The sequence below is a fragment of the Dama dama genome, chromosome 4 (assembly GCF_033118175.1).
Source record: "Dama dama isolate Ldn47 chromosome 4, ASM3311817v1, whole genome shotgun sequence".
Lineage (NCBI taxonomy): Eukaryota > Metazoa > Chordata > Mammalia > Artiodactyla > Cervidae > Dama > Dama dama.
In genome coordinates this window covers 41513724-41535616 of record NC_083684.1, presented here as the reverse complement: position 1 = coordinate 41535616, position 21893 = coordinate 41513724, and the positions used below count along the sequence as shown (strand labels likewise).

The 21893-nt window shown below is 42.1% G+C and overlaps 1 protein-coding gene across 1 annotated transcript in view; it reads right to left on the bottom strand.

Moving 5' to 3' along the window:
- The window catches only part of SNTB2 (syntrophin beta 2), a 70071-nt gene extending 57304 nt beyond the window's left edge, over positions 1 to 12767 (bottom strand). Inside the window, exon 1 of the mRNA XM_061138826.1 lies at positions 12185 to 12767. Within this exon, the coding sequence (XP_060994809.1) occupies positions 12185 to 12752 (568 nt within the window). The 5' untranslated portion in view covers positions 12753 to 12767. The remainder of the gene's footprint in view (positions 1 to 12184) is intronic.
- Positions 12768 to 21893: the final 9126 nt, after the last annotated feature.

The following is a 21893-nucleotide window of genomic DNA, read 5'->3' as shown; positions in this document are numbered from 1 at the left end:
ATATCCCTAAGAGTGGAGATGCTTAAAGATCCCAAAGACTTCTCTTGAGTCCCAAGCACAGAGGAAGTAGGACGGAATATGAGAAATAAATGGAGACTAGTGGGAGGAAACTGGTAGGTGGTAGAGAAATAAGAGCAAATTGAGATCTTTCTCCAACCACAATCTCCTTAGAGACAGAGCAGAGGGAAAATATCCAAGGAAAACATGTTTCTTATCAAAATGTATTGTGGGAAAAAACCCTACAAATTTGGCTTTCTGAGAATACCTGCCAGATCTGGCTGCTACAAACCAGCTTGCTAGCATTTAAAACTATTACACTTCTTTATTCTCCAGTATAAATACTTTACACTCATCTTGTGAGGACTGTCATTATTCTGCATCCTAAGATGAAATTAACAAGTATAAAAATCAACTCTATTGTACTGTAAGTGGACAAAGTAGATCAATACTAAAACATCTGTTGTGAGCAATGATTTTTAGAATTTTACTTTAGGCTTTTTTGTTGCTGTTTTGGCTGATGCTGGGAAAGACTGAAGACAGGAGGAGAAGGGGATGACAGAGGACAAGGTGGTTGGATGGCATCACCAATTCAATGGACATGAGTTTGAGAAAGCCCCAGCAGATGGTGAAGGACAGGGAAGCCTGGCATGCTGCAGTCCATGGGGTCGCAAAGAGTCAGACATGACTGAGTGACTGAACAACAAACAGTCAGCTTAATTTTTTCAGTTACTTTTACTTTATGTTCACTGTAAAAATAAATGCAGTTCACAGGATTCCTTGGTTGTCCAGTGGTTAGGACTCTGTGCTTTCACTGCCCGGAGCCTGGGTTCAATCCTTGGTCAGGAAAATTAAGATCCCACAAGCCCGACAATGTGGCCAAAATAAACAAATAAATAAAAATAAATGCAGTTTTATTCTAGCATGTAATCAACAGTCTTTGAAGAAATTAGTAATACTTTCATCCTGCAGACCTCCCACACCCATTCCACAGCCTGCCCCTTTCACACCTGAGAGAAACACATTTCTAACGTCATTCCTGTACTGCAAGTTCTCTCAGCATTTGTCTATCACTTGTATAACATGTATAAGACAATCTAGATTAACTTAGGTCAGTTTATTAGCATTTATAAAGCCACTTGGAGGTAAGGGTGGTGGGGCTCATGTTTTCTTTCTACCTCTCCAAGTGTCCAGCAGAAATGTGGGTATTCAATGAACTGACTAATCACATACAGCTATCTATTTGTGCCTGGCATGGAAAATCAAAGATTGGGAGGCACTAACAATAATAACCTTCAGAGGACTGATGCAACAACCCAGAATCCAGAGCCTGACTTCCTGCACATGAAGCCAATCATAGTGATAAATTCTACTGGTCTTCAGGCTGGCTAGCTTCTTAAACTGATTCATTGGAGAAGCAATCTATTAAAACAGTAAATAGCAGCAGCTGTGGAGTCTGAGAAATCTGTGCCTCTACCATTCAAGTGCTGCAACCTTGGGCAAATTATTTAATTTCTACAGGCTTCAATTTCTTCATATTTAAGATGGGCATGATGATACCTGCCTCACAGGGCTGTTAAAAGAAACTGTGACAACGCATGTAAACAGCTTAGCAGAGTAAAGGTCTCAATAATGTCATTATTACTTATTTCTATTGTTTTAACTTTTAAAAACTTTATAATTTAGCTACAAAAATATTTCAAGCACTCTAGCTTCAAAGTCTGCATTATTATCATGGACATAAGCTTGCTTAGCATCCACTCCATTCCACATTTCATAGTTTGGTGATGCTGCTGATCTCAACACACCAAGGATGGGTACATGAGGCAAGCCTAGATTATAGTCTCCACCATTGTGGAAACAGAGATACGTCCTAAGGGTAGACAAAGTAGAATTAATCAGAGTCCTTCTCGGAAACTGCAGGTGCTAGAATAAAAACTTTCCTTTTTTAAAGGGGTTATTAAGTTAGGGCAATACATTCCTACAACTGCTGGCGCCATCTTAGCTGACTACACAGAATTAGATTCTCCACAGCAGATGTTGCAGCCAGGATAATTTGAGGCTTTGGATCCCTCCGGGCCTAAACCTAGATCCACCCCCAATCTTAGCAGTTATATGAGGCAATACATTCCACTTCTGCTCCGTTTGGTTTGGGTTTCTGCAAACCAAAATAATTCTTACTAAAAAAACTGTCTAAGTCTGTTCTGATAGACAAAGATTTTTCTCCATCCCAGTCTACCTCTAATGTCAGGGCCTGTCTGTAAGCTCTAGATAATTTTCTTGCCATAGTTATAAAACAATAATCATAATACAATCTTGAGAAGTTGCTTGAAATGTATATAAAATTGATGTTCAAAAGAGGATGCTGAGACTAATAATTTATTATGCACTTTGGAGTTTCAAGAATCTTTGAAACGCTCCAACTAGCTTGCCTGTACCCAAGCAAAGGTATTCTTCTTGCTTTCCTTTTACAGCTGTTTATAAAGTTTCTAAATCTCTTAACTAATATGGTAGTTTCTCATTTAATCTCTAATAAGAACCTTTGGTGGTTTTAGAACATTGAAGTGGGTGTCATTTGTTTATGTCTGTCTACCATCCACTCCCCCTTCTTTTGGTAACATCAGCTTGATTATCTTTTGAGAAACTCCCATGTGATTTAGGCCTGGCCAACTGGAACATCCCGTTATCTCCTGCCACATGCTTGGAATATATATGTATGAGTGAGGTCTAGTACTTCTGGCAAAATGACTGGGAAAGAGACATTACAAAGATCTCAGTTCTCTTAAAAATTAATTTATGGACTTAATACAATTTTAATCAAAATCCCAAAGGATTTTCTTAAGAAATGATAAAATCACTCCAAAATTTATCTGGATAAATAAGTAATTACACCAGCCTCTAATTATTCATTGTTATTTTTCCAAATTCTTCTTGACTGGTGTAATCCACTTGAATGATCACTTATTAACTGTTAAAGTTACAACATACAGTGTGGTTACAAAACACTCAAATAAAAAGTCCAGAATCAGATTGCAGAATATAAAAATTAAATATATAAACAATGGTGCAATTCAAATCAGTGAGGGAAGAACGCGTCATTCCTATGGTGACAGGTATGTAGCATGTGTATTGTACACCTCAACGCAGCACTCTCATTGCAGACGTCCCTAGTTAAGCATAGACTGTTTTCCTGCTGCACCCAGATATGACTTTGGAATCTTTCCGCACATAGCACTCCAGGCAGCCCATCAATCTAGCAGATAGTGCATACAAGAGGTTTATTTGACAAATGCTGAGACAATCGTTAACTATTTGGAAAAGCATAGAAAGTGGACTCTCTTGCATACCTGTGTCAAAATAAACTCGATGTAGATTAAAGAGTTAAACGTAAAAAGTGAAACTGTAAAAGGACTAGAACAAAGCTGTTGCAAAAGAATGTTCTCAGAGAGAAACAGAGAAGCTCTGAGATGAGGAGACATGAGCAAGAGTGGAAAGCGTAGTCCTCAGCACTGCCTGGGTCCTTGACATTTCTGAGGCCTGGCTGCTCAGCTTTTCCTGGAGTCCTGAAACCTGTCTATATCTTTCCAATACTTTCACCCTTCAACTTGAACTGGTGGTGAAACCAAAAAAGCCTTGAATAACGCATGTGCATTATCTTTTCTTTAAAAAAAAAACAAAACTCGTTATCAACTACTTTTACCAAAAATAAACCTTTGTCTCTTTCAATGAAAAATCAAAACTTCCCAATTTCCAAGTGTGAGGTGTAAATATTTTATGTATACGACAGTTTAATTAAATTTGAAAGATAAAGATTCAACTTTCTCATCTTTCTATCCCATCAACTTTACTTTCATAAAGCATTCTGAAATACTTGCAAAATTAAAAACAAGAGTAGAACACGGTAGAAAGAACAAAATGTTGCAGAAAGTCAAAGTAATTTTTGTAAAAAGCTGCACTTTGGGAATTCCCTGGCGGTCTAGTGGTTAGGGCTTGCACTTTCACTCATGGGGTAACTAAGATTGGCAAGCCATGAGGTCTGGCCAAAAGAAAAGGTTGCACTTCACGTATTTTTCACTAGTTACATGTCGAATCATTCTAGCAATGTCATGGGAGCCAGATCACAGAAACCAAACCAAATTTGAGTTTTGTAACTCTACTCTTTTTAAATCTACTGATATCATAATCACTGGCACTCTGTTTATATACAGGATTATTTCATTAATTTTTGTTTTCACACTGAAGTAAAACACACATTTTATGAAGGACTCGGTGCATATTCCTTAGAATGGCACTTAAGTAACTAAATCAACTGCTACTTCTCCAGATACAAAATATTAAACTCACCCAAATATACCATCATTTCTCCAGAAGGAGCCCCAAACTCCTTATACTAATCTAGGGGCATAAAATCTTTAAAGGAAGAATATGCTCTTATACCATGTGATTGATGTGATGTTTTATAAACTAAAGTTTTTCTTCTCAATCCCCATAGCCAGCTGACAAGAGTTACGCTGCCTAAGGGCTTTATAACATGGCTGAGTGCTTCTGCTGTCCCTGTCCCAGAGTTAATTCACTATATCCAATCTACCCCCACATCCTGTCATTTCTTCCTTCAAAACAGTGGCTCTCTAGTTTCCACTCCAATGACTCTGAGGGATCAAATTCCTGTACTAATAACAGAGGCCAGAGATTCTCTACAAGTGTCCAAACTTTGGGAGTCCCAGGCAGTCAGAAGGAGGCTATCTGGGCAGGAAAAGGTCCCCAGTGGATTCTGCTGTTCCCTGGCAAGAGATCACCTGCTTTAAAACGTTTCTTGCACTGACCCTGCCCCTGTTCCCAGGGCCACCACTGTCAGCCCCCCAGCGGCTGCCATCTCTGCTCTGGACTCTTCTCCCCAACAGCTGTACTCTCCTACCTTCGCTCTTTCCTCTTGCGTTGCATCCAGTGCATGCGCTGCTGCCAACCCCAAATTCTGTTCCCATCATGTCACTTCCTGGCTCGAGAATGGATTGCATCAGTTCCCCATCCTTTCTATCTCTTCAACCTCTCCCTTCTCGGCAGGCCTTTTCTCCTTACTGTACAAATAGGTGGCAATTCTTTCCCTTAAAACAAAATAAAATCCAAAAACCACAAAAGTAGGATCCTTCTTGGATACTTTATTCAACTCTAGTTACCACCTTTGTGGCGTTTATTTTTCTGAGAAGCTTTAGAAGCTGAGGTGGCAATTCTTTCCCTTAAAACAAAATAAAATCCAAAAACCACAAAAGTAGGATCCTTCTTGGATACTTTATTCAACTCTAGTTACCACCTTTGTGGCGTTTATTTTTCTGAGAAGCTTTAGAAGCTGAGAAGTATGGTCTATTCACTGCTCTCTGCTCCTGTCAGTCAGCTGAAATTGCTCTTGAGAGAACTCTCATGACCTTGTTCTCTAATCACCAAATCCAATGGACTTCTGTTTCCTTCTTGACTTCTCCAGCATCTCAAGATGCTGATCACCTCCGCCTTTTTGAAACCACTTCTTTCCAGATTTCTGTTCCTCCACTCTTGCTTTTAAATAGAGCAGTTCTACAGGGTTCCATCCTGTCCCTACTTCTCTTTTTAATTTGCACTCTCCTAACGATTACATCGACACTTATGGCATCAATCACCACTCCTACACTAACATCTCATGAATCTGCAGCTCATTTCTGACATTTGTCTTGACTACAGACCTGTACTAGCCTTCTGCACCAGGATGTCACACAGGTGACTCAAATTCTACATGTCCAAAACCAAACTTCTCTTCCCCACAAAAAAACTAGTTCCTCCCCGATTCATTCTGACTTCACAGTTACCCACTTTCCCAGGCCAGACATCTAGGAGTTATCCTCCCTCTCTTTTCCTCTCCCCCTCAGTCTCCAAACATCATTTAGTACTACCACTTCTATCTACTTAATATCTTTCAGCTTCATACTGTCCTATCCAGTCTCACTAGCCTTATGGTGTCGCAACAGGCTCCTAAGTGCTTTCCCTGACCTCAAAGTCTTGGGCTCCTACACTCCGCATCTGCCACGCTTTCGGACAGATTGCTCCTCTGTTTAAAGCACTCCTTATTTAAAGCACTTTAACAACCTGGGTGGCTTGCCAGGTCTAAAACTCTTGATAGTACACACCCATCAGTAAACGTGTGAGTCTACGTGCTCATCCTATGAATATTCATTAAAGTATACGTATTATAAAACATATACAAGACATAAACATCAAGAATGAATGAGATAAAGATGAAATAAATACACTAAATATATCCCTGATGAAGTCATGCCATCATTAGCTACTGTATGATTCAAAACACAATACAGCCTTATATAGTTCATTATTAAGGTTCATTATTAATGGTAATGTGTTAATCCACATTTCAAATACTCTTCTTGATGATTTCATTTTTTAGGCTGATGTCTTAACAGACAGGATTACCCTGAAATGTGACAAAGAGCTCCTACTAGGAGAAACGTAAAGCTCTACTGTTTTGTTATTATTTGTATTGCTAGAATTATCATGAATCCAAAGTTTCTCTGTGCAAATCTTTAAGTCACTTGTTCACTTTGTAAAGATAAATGCAGTTAAAAGCAGATAATATATCATAAATCCACTCAACCAGGCTCAAGTAGTAAGTTGTAATGACAGGAGCAGAAAAATGAATAAAGTCACCACTCTCAAGTCCTGTCCTCTGCGAAGCTTTCACTCTTCCCTGGAGACATCACCCTGTGTATCAAGTGTGAAATGTCACTGTCTTCTAAGACTGAGGAAGAGAACCAGGGTTATCTGTGCATTAAATATTAACACAACTAAAACTCTCCTTTTAGGTTTTAGGTTGCAAATATAAATCCCACTTAGATACCACTGCTTGGCACTGCCTATGAGACCCTTACCAATCTGGTCTCTGTCCACCTTTCCAGCCCGCTCTGCTGCTACACCCTTCCCACACCTTCCCACGCTTCACTTCTCTCAACACACCAGCTACTCATCACTTCCCTGCCTTTGAGAGGCCGTCTCCTTTGCACTGCCACCTCTGCTTCCAGGGCACCACGTTCTCATCTCTTTTAAAGCATTTATCACAGCCTGCTGTAATTGCTTCCCTACAAGTCTAAAGGGCAGAGATTACTCCCAATTTTGAGTTCCCAGCATCTACCACAACACCTCATTTGCAGTAGGTACTTAAGGTTGACAGAATGAAAAAGGTCCAAATTCCTTGGCCTGCTTTCAAGGCCTTGCATAATCTCGTTTCAATTTATCTATTCGGCTTAATTTTCTTCCCCCAAGTCCATTCCTATTCTCACTTCCTATCACAAGTCATGCTTGTTTTGGCTTCTGCGCATGTTACCTGCCTTCCAACTAGAGAGAAGCGACTCATCCTTCAAGCTCAGACAAAATTATCCTTTCCCCATGAGGTCACACTTGACTCTTCCGTCCCCCAGTGGATCACCTCTTCAGAGAATTCTTGAAGAGTGAGTACTACACATTGCAGCAATTACTCTCTATTGGGTGCTCTTCTCTCCCCAATTTCAGTCTAAGTTCTCTGATGCCAGGGACCAGCCACCTTCAACTTCTTTTGCACACTGATCTCTCACAACACACTGCAACATGATGATGCACATGAGATGCCAGAAGTTCTGACTGACTGGTTGGAGATATCATGGTACAAGGGAGACAGCAGTGAACTAACTGGGTCTTAGTCCAAGTTCCATAACTGGTTAGTTAGATGACCTTAAACATGCTTATTTGACCTCTTTGGCATTAAGTCTTCATCTGCAAGATGAGACTTTTTTTTTTTTTTTTTTTTACAATTTTTAAAATTCCAGTAAGACTTTTCTTCATGCTCACAAGAAACATGAACATTTTCCCCCTAAAAATAAAGAGAAATTCTGAGACATTCAGTAACTCACTTAACATGAATGAACTTCAGTGCAATCAACATCAGCCTCAAAGGACGGTGTAAAGGTCAAATGAGAAAATACTCAGGAAAATGCACATATAATGATACACATCTGACCACAAAGTAAAGTAACCTTTATCCTTGAAGGACTATGGGCCAGGGAATATATCAGTTGAAGTTCTGAGTTACAGTTGAGATCTAAATTAAAGCCCGGGTATGGTTTCCAAAAATGCTCTTAGAATTTTCTTAACCACTCTGTATTAGAACCAATAAATTTCTCATATTTTTCTAATAATTTAGAGAGCATATTTTAGCAAGAAGGGGACTCTATAAGAAATAATCTGGTTACAAAGATATGGCTGCTTATATAAACATGCTTAATCACTCAAATGAAACACAATGAGGCTAGTCAAAAAAAACAAAACAGAAACATAAAATGTCCTGACAATTTAGTGGTTCTTTAAGACACAGACTGATGAATATACAATGCAAAGTCCAAAGAAAATGTAAAATGTTTTCTCCAGAAGACTTTCAAACTTTCCAACATACAGTGAAGAAAACAGCAGTGTAAGAACCCAAACTGGCTTCTTCAAATGAGCAGCCTAATAACATCAGTAGTTAAATGTCCTTTAACATACACAAAGAATCAGCCATACATGACACTCAAAATCTCAAACTATTCTAGATATAAAAATTATTTTCAACTCTGAAATTAAATTTCACATCAGTCTACTTCCTCTATATACTTAACTATTTTCTTTTCCATAGATTTGATAACAATAATTTTAGAATCATATTTACACAATAGAAGATGATTTTCCAGCAATATTCCAACGAGAATTGCTTCAAAAATTTACTGATTCTTTTCTCAAATTTCAGATCTTACGCTGAACACCATTCTGTGTTTCGTAACCTCCTCTGGAACACTTTTCGATGTGTAGTCTAATTCAAATATAAATTCTAGAAGCTTTCTGGATAGACTATCTCTAACATACAGATATAGTTAAACTCATACAATATGATGGAAGAGTAGTCATCCCTTTATGCTGAGAATCAGTGTATCTCTGCATATCTTAACATCAGACATTAGTCAAAACTACAAGTACCAGGTTATTAGCAAGTTTTAAGGTTCTGAGCAGCAAGTGTGAAGGAACAGGAACAATCAGAGGGATGAAAAAGTAAGTGCAAAATTTAAAGATAAAAAAGTTGGCCTACACAAGGGATGACAGGAAAACAAGATTAAAAAAGGGGTTTGCATATAAGAAATGCAAAATCATTCTTGACCTGTTCACCTAAAATAACTTATTCTTAACATGTATTTCTTTTCAAGGAAAATGGAGCCCTGGATTTTAACAACTTGATATTCTGGCTATTCTGAGTGTCTTTGTTAACTCATCGCATACCTTCATGACCCAGTCCTACCTTCCTTATTCAGACTTTGTTTTCATTACTGTTGCTTACTGCTTCAACTCCCAGTTCCCCAAAAGGCTCCCGGCACATAAACTGTCAAATGAACAACGGCCCTGTGAAGAGGTGTTATTATCATCCTGGTTTTACAGATGAGGAAACTAAGGCACAGCAAGGTTGAGTTAAGTTGCCTAGGGGTTACAAACCACTAGCCAGAAACATACCCTGGTCTAGCTCACCACAAAGCCCTCATTTGTGCTCTAACCTCCCTGGGCAAAATGACTTCTTCAGGTCTCTCACTTGTCTTTACTGGTGGTAGCTCTCTCCTTGATTCAAACTTGAACTTCTCCAACAACCTTTTCTTGGGCATCCTCAACTTCTGATGCCCACAAGGGTCTTTGTGCTGCACCCTTTTCAGAGTTGTAGTCTCACACTGTTTTTAGCCCTTAGCTGTACTATTTCTTAACTCTCTCTTATCTCAACTCCAAACTTCCTGAGGGCAGAAATCAGACTATCTTTAAGCGCCTCTGGCAAGTGGAAGAGCTGAATAAATTTTTGTTTGATGTATGCATGAATAATCCCTACAAATCCATGAGATTTTTTAAAAAAAACCTTCAGTTCACTGGGTTCCCTAACCACAGGCAACCAGAGACTACAGCTTTCCTTTGCCTGGGGGTGATAAAGGCATGCCTAAAATTCTCTGCACGCACCACAAAAGAGCATCACTATGCTATGTTAAGGCAGTTTTTCAAGTTTTGAGACATCAAATGGAAGGATCATTCAGTTCTAAAACTCTAAGGGCTAAGCATAAAAATTTATCATTTAAAAGTAGCCTTCCTGGATGGGTCACTAGCTCTCAATTTTAAATGTCTGACTGATCCTAGGAAATCACTGTTTTCAGTGGTTCTGCATATTATAAGCAATTTTATTTTTATATCCTTTGATTTTTAAAGTTCAGTTTCATACCTCTCCACACATATAAGAACAAAAATGTCCTCTTTTAGAAAATGGGAAAATAAGGTAGAACCTGTGTTAGGTAAACAGACATTCATTAAATGTTACGCTGCCATTTGTAAAGCCTCCTTCTAAAAGCACATGCGGCCTATTTTAGGTTAAGGAATGCTATGAAGTGTTTACTAGATGATTTTTATTTAAGTGGTATGAATACCAGGTTCAAATTATATCTAAACAAAAACTGGATTTAAAAAATACAGATATGGGGTTAAGAGCTGAAACATCTGCCCATCACCACTGACCACCACATAAATAGTACTATAGTCAGTATTCTGGCTCTAAGAATTTATAACCAAATTCTTAGCTAGCACAATTTCAAGATACACATTAATGGCAACTTTTCCTTTTTTTACACACATACCACTCACACCGCCACAATTTATAATTTTACTCCTTGTATTAACACTAATTTCTGAGTAGTGCCTAGCCCCACCTAAGCGAAATACAAATAAGACTTATAAATAGGATATTATAAGGTGGGACACTGGAATTTCACAATTAGAGCACATTAAAATATTTACTTGGAAACTAACACTTTCCCAAATGTCTACTAGCAGATTTAGAAAAAAGTGAAAATCACTTTGCCAAGTTGGACTTCTGGCCCCTCAGTTTGATGACTGGCCCCTTCCTACCTCCACTCCCCACCCCTTCCCTTCTGTTCTTCCTCTGCCAGGAACACCCTCTTGACTCATCCCTGCCTATGTCCATCACCTCCTTGGAGACCTGGCTCAAGATTCAGCTTCTTGAAAAACTCCTCCCTGATCAACCTGATTTACACTACTTCCTAACTTTGCACTCCCTTGGTATTCATATAGTTTGCACTCCACAATCTATAATTTGTAAGTTGTTTTGCATTTTTCTATCATTTTCCCAACTAGACACCAAATAGAGACACATCATCTTTTATATTCTCTTCTATATAGCCAGCAGTAAATGCCTCTAAAATGACTGAATAGGTGAAAGAAGGCTGATTGCTCAAAAATTTCTGAAATAATATTCCCTCCAACATCATGAGTCCTTCAAGAAGATAAAATTTATTTTGCCTCAGTTCCATAAAAGACCCAGGTAACAGATCACATTCAAACTTAAAAGAACAATTCTGGATATTCAAACATAACTTGAGATTTAACACTTCAGGCTTCTGAATAAGCTTAAAGCCTTGAAGCCTGTGAATGGTAGGAAGCTGGCACCCAGTCTCCTGCAAAAAGGGGCAAAACTCTAGTTGGCAGTAAATGTTCAAACACGTGAGCCTCCACTGTTAAACAAGGCTCATTAACCACACAAACTTGCTGTTTCAGCTTTCTGGCTTCGATGAAATGCTATGATCTCCTTTGGTTATTCTTGAGAGCCAATGATGGGTTAAATTCCCATAAATTAACCAGCGTTTTGGTGGTTTGCCCAAGCATACCGCTGGCATCGGTGTGGATGAGTTTTTTTTGTTTTGTTTTGTTTAAAAAAAAAAACCGACCTGCCCGCCCTGAGAAGCCAGAGGTGAGTTAAGAAAGCGCCACTCAGGAGGCAAACGGAGACCTTCAAAAGTCCTGCTCTAGTTCTAAGTGTCAGCTTAGCGTGCCGAGGCGGGGTTTCGAGCACGGCTGCTCCAAACTAAAACCTTCCTAGGGGACTGCAAGCCACACTTCGGCGGCTGCCCAACTTTTCCTGCAGGGAGCATCAGTTTTTCCATCCTCAAAGCTCAGGCAACGGGGTTGTGGGGAAGCCGGCCGCCAGCAGAGGGGAAGGTGAGGTCTCCGGGTGGGAGGGAAGGGGCTGGCCCCGCAAAGGGGGCAGGGTGGCAGAACAAAGTGAACGCCGGCTAGCCCAGCCCAGCGCCGCCCGCCCGCCGGCCCCGCTCACCCTCCAGCAGCACCTCCTTGCCCGCGCGCTTCAGCGCCTGCACGGCCTGGTCGTGGGTGGCCTGGCGCAGGTCGGTGCCGTTCACCGACAGGATGGCGTCGCCCAGCCGCAGCGCCCGGCTCTGGTCGGCCGCCAGTCCCGGGAAGATCTTGGAGATGAGGATCGGCATCCGGTTCTCGCGGCCGCCCTTGATGCTGATGCCCAGGCCGCCCGCCTCCTGCTTCACCACACGGACCCGGCGCACCGGCGGTGATGCGCCCGCCTCGCCCGCCGGGCTCCCCGGAGGCGCGGGTGGACTCGGGGGGCCCAGGCCGCGGCTCGGGCTCCCGGGCAGCGAGTCGCCGGCGCCGCCGCCGTTCGGGAGGCCGTTGAAGGCGGCCGCCGCGGGCCCGAACTCAGCCACCGCGGCGTCGCCCGTCAGGCTCAGGCTCTCCCCGCTCAGCTCGGCCACCACTCGAACCCAGCGCTCCCTCAGGAGCAGCTCCACCAACCCCGCTTTGGTGGCCCGCGTCCACACCGCCATGGCCGGCCCCGCTCCCGCCGCCGCAGTCGCCGCAGCTACCCTCATTCCAGTCAGGCAGCCTCGGCGCTTCCCCCTTCCCGCCCGTGGGGGCGGGCCCGGCCCCGCCCCCGGCGGTGATTCATTATTAATGAGGCCACGCCCACCTTCCGGAGGTGCGAGGAGAGGACAGCCTAGCCGCTTCCGGGAGGTTAAGGAGTTGCCCGCAGTCCAGTGGGTTACATTTCACCGGACGTGGGCAGCTCGCGTGGTTTGGGCTCTGTCTCACGTTCTCCCTCGTACGCCTCCGATCTTCCCACCCCCAGCTCCTGACCTCTACCGTGCAACTCGCCAGAGCTGCCTGGGCACGGAGTAAAATCAGCTTCGAGAGGAACTTTGCAAGCCTGCAAGACCCAGTTGCAGGTACACTTTTGCATTGATTGGTTTACAGAACGCTCCGCGAAGTGTGCTCCTTTTTGAGGCCTAGAGATGAGATGAATAAAATGCACCACAGCTGAGAGTCTAGTTGGGGAGGAAAACAAGACTATCAGCTAACCTGATGTTATAGTATGTGGTTAAGTGTCAAGTAGAAAATGCCCTGTGAGCAGAAGAGAACATTTAGTTGGGCCTGGGGTCATCTTTACAGAGGTGACAATGGAAACTCAAAAGTCCAACCATTTGTCACTCTGCTTTATAATCCCCCATTTACTTGCCAGTAATGTCAGAGGAAAGGTATTTTTAGCCCTGCAGTCACAATAGGTAGGTCTCAAAGATATCTGTAAAATGATGGTTACTTAGGGAGATGCCAGAATCCAGTGTCAACGGAGAACAGGGTCAGTGGCAACGACAGGATACTAGTGTAAAAAGCCCCATATAACCACATATTTGGAAGTATTTGAACTTGAATTTGTAGATCTGACTTTCTCACCCTGGAGGCCATGGCCTTATGTTGGGGCAAGTGCACATGGGCCTCCCCAGAAACACTGCACAATGTAGGGCCTGCAGCAGCTTTTATCCAAAGACATAGGTGATACAATTCACTTGCTTCTTCCAGTTTCATGGGCTTGAAGAGCAGAAAGTAACACAACATTGTAAAGCAATTATACTCAAAGGAAAAAAAAGACATTGATTTAGTAGAATAGGGAGAATAAATCAGCTATCTCACCTTAAAATTACAAAACAAAAAAAGAGCTGAGGAAACTGAGGCATAGAAAGTCAAAGATTCTGGCCCAAAGCCCACAGTGAAGAAACAGACAACTCACGTTTCCCACCCTCCTGGTCCAGTGTTTTTTTTTTTTTTTTTTTTTAAAAAAAGGAAAATCACGCTGGAAAGATGGATCTCAAAAACATAAGATCACCGTGCCCTCTAACTTTCCTTTTTTTTTTGGCAAGAAAACCAAAATTCCCCTATTTTCATTTGGGTAGGAGGGGAGTTGGGAGGGGCGGGGAGGGAGAAGGGGGATGCCAGCAGAGGGAGTGTACACCAATTCCTGTAAAAGGGGGTTGTATACCTGCTTGCTCAGGAAGTTCATGTTGAAGCTCGTAAGCTGTGTCCATGCACCACTCTGAATGCACATTCAAGTATGGGCAGAAACTTTCAAAGAGCCTCCTATACCAGAAGTGAAAACAATAAAAATAGAGACTAGAAATCACCCAGAGCCCAAGTGAAGAAAGAATTCACAATGAGAAGAGTATCTTACCCCTAAAAAATCATTACAGCAGAATCCTCTTTGCAATTAGCAGAACAGGATTTTCCAAGCTGCAAGTGTCAGCAGAAGCTCAACCCTCCAGCCTCTCCTAAATCAACGGCAGTGAGGCCAGCTCACTGTTCCGGCAGGTCCCGATGTGCCCACGTGCACCTGCAGTCACAGACATTTCTGGCTTTGCTCCCGCTGAGGGGTGAGCCCCCAGAGACCTGAGTTATGTGAAATTTCTGCTTATTAGAGAGCACTTGGCAGCTGATTCCTTAGAGTATGAGCACAATTTTGAACCTTTTACATACATAATCACCCAGAGGTTGGGCACTTGAAGACACCCTGAAGAGCAAAAGGGAAGGGCTGGAAATTCTTTCCAAAAATGTCATGACCTTTTTGTCAACAGAATTGAAGGAAGTCACAGATCTTACAACTAAATAGTAGGTGAGGGCACTTACATAAGTTATATAACAAAATAACCCTAGGAAGAGAAGGTAATAGAGATTGATATTGGGATTCCAAACTATTGAACTAGTTTTATAAGCTCTTCCATCAGAACTTAATTTTCCATATTCTCTTTCATCACTATTTTCAGATTGGCCAAACTCACCCAGTCTCCCAATGACACACCACACATTCCTGCTGGAGGCCATCCTTCTAAACGCTTCCTGCCCCTTTTAACCACTTAACCACCTTGCAAGATCTCATCCCAGTTTTCCCGTCTTCCCAATTTGTTGGGATTTTTTTTTCCTTTGAACAACTTTATTCTATTCCTTGCTTGTTTGTCCAAGTAGGTTACAGAATACACGAGGGCAGGAACCACCCATCGACTTCCTTTTGTTCCCCACTCTTCCAAAAATACCACCTTGCAGAGAAGGAACTCATTAAACATGTGATTGACTGAAATTCAGTGCCTCCTGCGCTGCAGTCATTTCAAATAATCCCTCTGAAGGTTATTGGTTCCTTGCAGAGTGAAAATTGCCATCTAGGAAATCTCAAGTAGTCAGTGGAAATCTACTTACTGTGGATAATGAAATCTGAATTAAAAAGAGTACACATCTGTTCCCATAGTTTCTTAGGGATGGCAAGACAAGCACACATAATTCTTTGAACAAGCAGGCTATTTTATCTGCCTCTAAAAAAGGGAATGGTTGTGATAATTCCTAATCACCCTTCATTCCTGTCACCTATCAGTAGGTATTCTCTGCTCAAGCTGTTATCTTACCGTTTTCTCAGAACAAGGCAGGCATCGTTGCTACAATACTTTAAAGTGAGGCGGTTGGGTTAGCTCTCAGTTCCTTAATTTCCTACAATTTTGACTCAGGCTTTGATTCTGCTGCTGCTGCTGCTAAGTTGCTTCAGTCGTGTCTGACTCTGTGCGACCCCACAGATGGCAGCCCACCAGGCTCCCCCATCCCTGGGATTCTCCAAGCAAGAACACTGGAGTGGGTTGCCATTTCCTTCTCCAATGCATGAAATGAAAAGTGAAAGTGAAGTCGCTCAGTCGTGTCAGACTCTTCGAGACCCCATGGACTGCAGCCTACCAGGCTCCTCCGTCCATGGGATTTTCCAGGCAAGAGTACTGGAGTGGGTTGCCATTGCCTTCTTTGCAGGCTTTGATTCTAGGCTCTCTCGAAAGCCAATGGCCTTTTTTCCCCTTTCTTCTTTTCTCTCATACTAGATGTGTGAGACAGCATGGTAATTAGGAGCACAAGGTTCGGCTCTGTGATGACTTAGAGGGGTGGGAGGGAGGCTGGAGGGGGAGGGGTGTATGTATACGTGTGGCTGATTCACAATGCTGTACAGCAGAAACTAACAAGTATAACTGTAAAGCAATTATACTCCAATTTAAAAAAATTAAAAAATAAACCTCTATCAGGTGCTTGCCTCAAAACAAACAAAAATAAAAGCACAAGGTTCAAATCCTAGTCTGGCCACTTACTAGTTAGATGACAATGTCAAGGGACTGAGGTCACAGGCTTCAGTGTCTTCTTCGAAACACTTCAGACATCTTCTACCTTGAAGGGTGGCTGGGACGGTTGACTGGGATGATGGCTGCAAAGCGCTTAGCAGCACTGTACCTGATGCAAGAGTTCCATGGGAAGTACCACTGCTGTCCTCATTACCTGCTGACCTTTAGCAGCAGCCACAATAACACCTTTGGAAGAAATTCTCCAGCTCAGAGTCTATACTTTATCGAGGAATGAGTCCACCATCATATTATTTGATTCTAGGCTTAAAGGGCAAATGGCCAAATTAATTTCGGTGACAAACAGATCTCGTGTAAAGCTACACTTCGGCTAAAAGGGAGTACAGAGTGCCAAAAGTCCGCCAAAGGAAAGAATTAGTGGATCTGGGGCTGCTTCCAAGGTTTGAGTGTTGTGTAATTTCATGAGGAAGGAGGGCCTCAGGCAAAACTGCAGCCCTTAGCAAGCCTGAAGGTTATACCACAAAGGCGGCCTGATGCCAGAGGAACAAAAGCAAGAGCCGCTCTAACGAAGAGGCCAGAGGGAGAAAGCAGCTTGGAAGATAACCAATCCAACATCCAACTCTGAAAAAGTATCCACCCCCGTCAGCGAACAGTGAGATCAACTGTCCCTCTCGACAGTATGACTTTGTCTTCCAGGAGAAACATCCTAGAGTGTGTTTTTCTCTCCAGCACAAACATGAAGTGCAAGAGGAAAAGGTGCCTACACCCTTTAGCTGATGCAAGCGCATTTGAAAATTCATCCCACCAAGATAAATCACTATCCATCTGAAACCCACAAAAACGGATTAACTATCTCAAGCGTTATAACTATGAAAACCCACATCTGTTAACCACATTCCTAATGAGAAGCAGCTGGTGACAGTTTTGTAGTTCTGCGACTTTCTTTTTAGGAAAATATTAGTGAGGACATTAACAAGCAGAGGGTTAGTTCATTGAATCCATTTAAGTTACGGAAAATCACCAGTGTTTTTTATTGACAATCATGGTAATTATATCATTTCCCATGAAATTCAAATAAGGTCCAAAAATAAAAATCCACTTTCCTTCCATACTGGTTCTAACGGAATTTCCAGTGCCTTGCAGTTAACACCTACAGTCCTCTAGTCAGCTTAAACTCTTTCTTCATATACAAGTGAACAACAAATCATGTTTATCAACGCCTGTGGCGTTTCCAATAAGGCCTTCGTCTCACATCTTATAAATAGCCAACTGGGGAGGGATCATGGATCCTTTGAGCTTCCCAAGTGGCACTAGTGGTAAAGAACCCGCCTGCCAATGCAGGAGACAAAAGAGATGCAGGTTCAATCCCTGGGTCAGGAAGATCCTCTGGAGGAGGGCATGGCAACCCACTCCAGTATTCATTCTGGCCTGAAGAATCCCATAGAGAGAGGAGCCTGGTGGGCTATAGTCCACATCCACAGGGTTGTAAAGAGTCGGACATGACTGAAGTGACTTATCACGCACATATGGATCCTTGGGAATCAGTTGCCTGCTGGGGACCCACCTCAGACAAATGCACATTTGTGTAAAACTCAGCATTCAAACCTGGGGGCTCACAAAGCCCCTGAAGCCCTTCCACACACTGTCATGGACTGAATCGTTGTTTCCTCAAAATTTATAGGCTGAAGTCCAGGTCCACAGCACCTCAAGACTGAGACTGTGTTTGGAGACAGGGTCTTTACGGAGGTAATTAAATTAAAATAAGGTCATTAGGGTGGGCCCTGATCCAGTGTAACAGCTGTCCTTATAAACAGAGATTAAGACAGGCACGCAGGTAAGACTCAAGGAGAAAAGGGCCCTCTACAAACCAAGGGAAGAGGCCTCAGAAGAAACTGACTCTGTTGTTTCCTTGATCTTGGATTTCTGGCCTCCAGAATTGTGAGAGGATGAACTTCTGCTGTTTAAGCGACCCAGTGACCCAGTGATGCATTATGGCAACCCTAGCAAATTAATACAAACCCCCGAGTTAAGAACCTACACGGGAGCCTGTTATTTGCCTCCCTAACTGCCAGTCTCTTCTGCCCTTTACTTACACAAGTGGACATTTTTACTGTGCCATCCCTTTGAATCTGAGTGGTTCATAACTGTGTCTTCCACTGAATGGTAATTCTTAACTGCAGACTTCAAGGTCCACTCCTATCTGGCCCTATTTTTCACAACACATGGGCTTAAGGGCTCTTGATCCAAATCTACTTACCTAAGCTGCTTAACTCTCCTCTGCACTGGCTACTCTTACCTTTCCTAGGTACTTCACCTGCTTCTTGTTACCATCAGCTGGGGAAGCTGTCACCCTCCAGGGTGCGCCCAGTACTACAGTACCTTTCAGCCTCATTTTCCTCCATTTCTGATCTATGCTGTTTCAACCACATGGAACTACTGGTGAACCCTCCGACAGGCTATGCTCTCGCTTCGGACCTTTGCATGGAGAATGCTGCAGGAAGGCCTCTTTTCTTCTCTTTTCCACCTTGCTAATTCCTACCCAATTCTCAAGGACTGTCTCCTTCTTTTAACCTCGTTAGGTGCCCCTTCTTTGTGCTCATCTCTAATGTTGATGGGCTTCTCTCAACTAGGCAGTGAAGTTCTTGAGGGCTAACACCATCTTCTGTCTGTTGGCTGATACAAAGCATATAGTGGACACTCAATAATTCTATGTTAGATATTAAGTTCTAAAGACAGAACTGACACAAGCTAAGCCTTAATATCTAGAATTGTGTTGTCCACTAAAAAACCCACTTGCTACACATAGCTATTTAATTTTTTTTTCTGGTTGCGCTATGTGGCTTATGAAATTTTAGTTCCCTGACCAGGGACTGAACCTGGGCCCTCAGCAGTGAGACTGCAGAGTCCTACCCACTAAATAGCTAGGGAATTCCCAGATTAAAGTCAATTAAAATTTTAAAATTCAGTTCTTTTGTCATACCAGCCACATTTCAAGTGCTCAACAGCCATATGTGGCTATGGTACAGCACAGATACAGAACATTTCCACCACCATGGAGAGTTTATTGGATACTGCATCATAAAATGCCTTGAAAAAGACAACACATTAGGAGGAAAAGGAGAAGAGGTCATGCCATTTACACAATTAGCCAAATAGCCAAAATACACTAAAAAGTGAGCCAACTCATGAGTAAACAGGGAAAGGCAAAATACTATTTTTCACCCACTGGACAGGCTAAAACTAAAGTCTATCACTACAGTGTCAAAGTTTTAAGGAAATAAGTAAGTGCTTTCAAACCCTTCTGATGGACATATATTCAACTCCAAAGGGCAACTGAAAGTGAAAGAAAATGAGCACCATGTGAGTTAGCAAGTCCAGCCCTAAGAATGAACCTTAGAGTAACATCCCCATGAGAGCACGAGCAGACAGCATGCTAGTTTGTTCATTACAACACCCTCTGGTTTACACACAAGACTGCCCACAGAAGTCACTCTAATAGCGAAATCAAGTGCTCATCAAGAGCAAGAAATGCTTAAACACCTTCTCTGCAGCCTGTGGAGTGGAAAATCCTTTGCAGACCATGCCTACTAATCGTATTTATGAGTGCATCCCTCCTGCTAAGAGACAGTAGAGGAATAATTATTAAGGATGCGACCTTGGCTTCTAATGAACCATTGTGTAACCATGGGAAAAATCACCTTCTCTTGTTCTTCATTTCCACGAGTGTGAGTATAAAAATGAGGCCAACAGCCACACAGGTTTCTTTCAGAAAATCTTGGGCATCGCTCCCCCACCCCCACCCCCACCAGCCTAAACAGCTCCACTTTTATCTGTAGCATATATTTCAGTTTGGAACAAAGTTCCATTTGAAGAAAGTTTTGATACTTAAAAAAATCAAACTTTAAAACCCTCAAAGTACATGATCTCTAACTTTCTTCCAATATTCCAAGATTTCAGTTTCTCTCCATCTAAACTGGCGTAATCTCCCTGGTAAAGGTTTCATTATCCATTCAGAGATCCAGTTACTAGTTACTGCATGAGAAAAGTGAATTTTTAAAGCAATTGAATCAGGTTAGCAAATATGACCTTTCTCAGGTTGGTCTCAGCTCAAAATTTTTCTGTAGCACTCGAGTATGAGCAGCAGTCTGCAAAATGCCTGAAACAGAAACATAACGCGTCTAGGTTACACAAACTCCTAAAGTAAAATCACCCTAAAACGCAGGCCCCAAAGTGTCCCCTATATACACTGTTTCCCTTTCCCTTCCCCCAATTTCTCTAACTTTCTGCCCCAATCACTTTCTGCTTCATTTGTAATTCAGAAACTCTCCGCTTAAGAAGAATTTCAAGGCCCAAAGCTTTTACTTCCCATACCATTTATGGAAGTCCAAGTCATTGGCTAGACATGTTGCAAAGGAATGCTTTCTACTTTCAGAAAAGTTTTACTTCTTTACTCAGATGATCTGAGAGCCCTCTCTGTCAGAATTACACTCGCCAACATCAACGGGATTTCAGAATATGTTTAAAGTTAAGTAAATCAAGTCTTAAACTAGATTCCAGTTAATTAAGAGTCTCTGAATTTATAGCTCTACAGTCAGGGAAAAGCGAGTGAGTTAATATTTAAGGCATCCTAGCCTCCTCCTGGTCATAGTCACTGTAGCTCAGTGACTTGAATTTTTATTTCAATCACACAAAAAAAGACCTCAAAGATTTCTTAGGAAAGGTGGGATATTCCAGTCTACTGAAAGCCTGGGCTAGTCCAGTCAAATGCAGACTGGAAGAGTATGTCTCACTAAGAAGATGTACTTAAGAGAGAGGAAAGTTATTTTACACAAATGACCTGAAAAGTTGCATCTATTTTGTTTCCTCTTCTCACTGGAAAGAAAACATAAAAAGATGGGGCAGAAAGGCCATTATACACCTTGTTGTATCTGTTCACTCTTAGCAAACCCAAAATAGGCTTTCCTTTATATTATAAATTATACGGCTCTGTTTATCTTATTACCTCTGTTAATTCTCCTACTATAAATTTTCATTTTTCCCCCCTTTCCAAGCTGGAGGGCAATACCAAAGAAAGCTCAAGCTACTGCACAACTGCACTCATCTCACACACTGGTAAAGTAATGCTCAAAATTCTCCAAGCCAGGCTTCAACAGTATGTGAACTGTGAACTTCCAGATGTTCACGCTGGTTTTAGAAAAGGCAGAGGAACCAGAGATCAAATTGCCAGCATCCACTGGCTTATTGAAAAAGCAAGAGAGTTCCAGAAAACTTCTATTTCTGCTTTATTGACTACGCCAAAGCCTTTGACTATGTGGATCACCACAAACTGTGGAAAATTCTTCAAGAGATGGGAATACCAGACCACCTGACCTGCCTCTTGATCTGTATGCAGATCAAGAAGCAACAATTAGAACTGGACAGGGAACAACATACTGCCTCGAAATTGGGAAAGGAGTATGTCAAGGCTGTATATTGTCACCCTGCTTATTTAACTTATATGCAGAGTACATCATGAGAAACACTGGGCTGGATGAAGCACAAGCTGGAATCAAGATTGCCAGGAGAAATATCAATATTTCACATCTC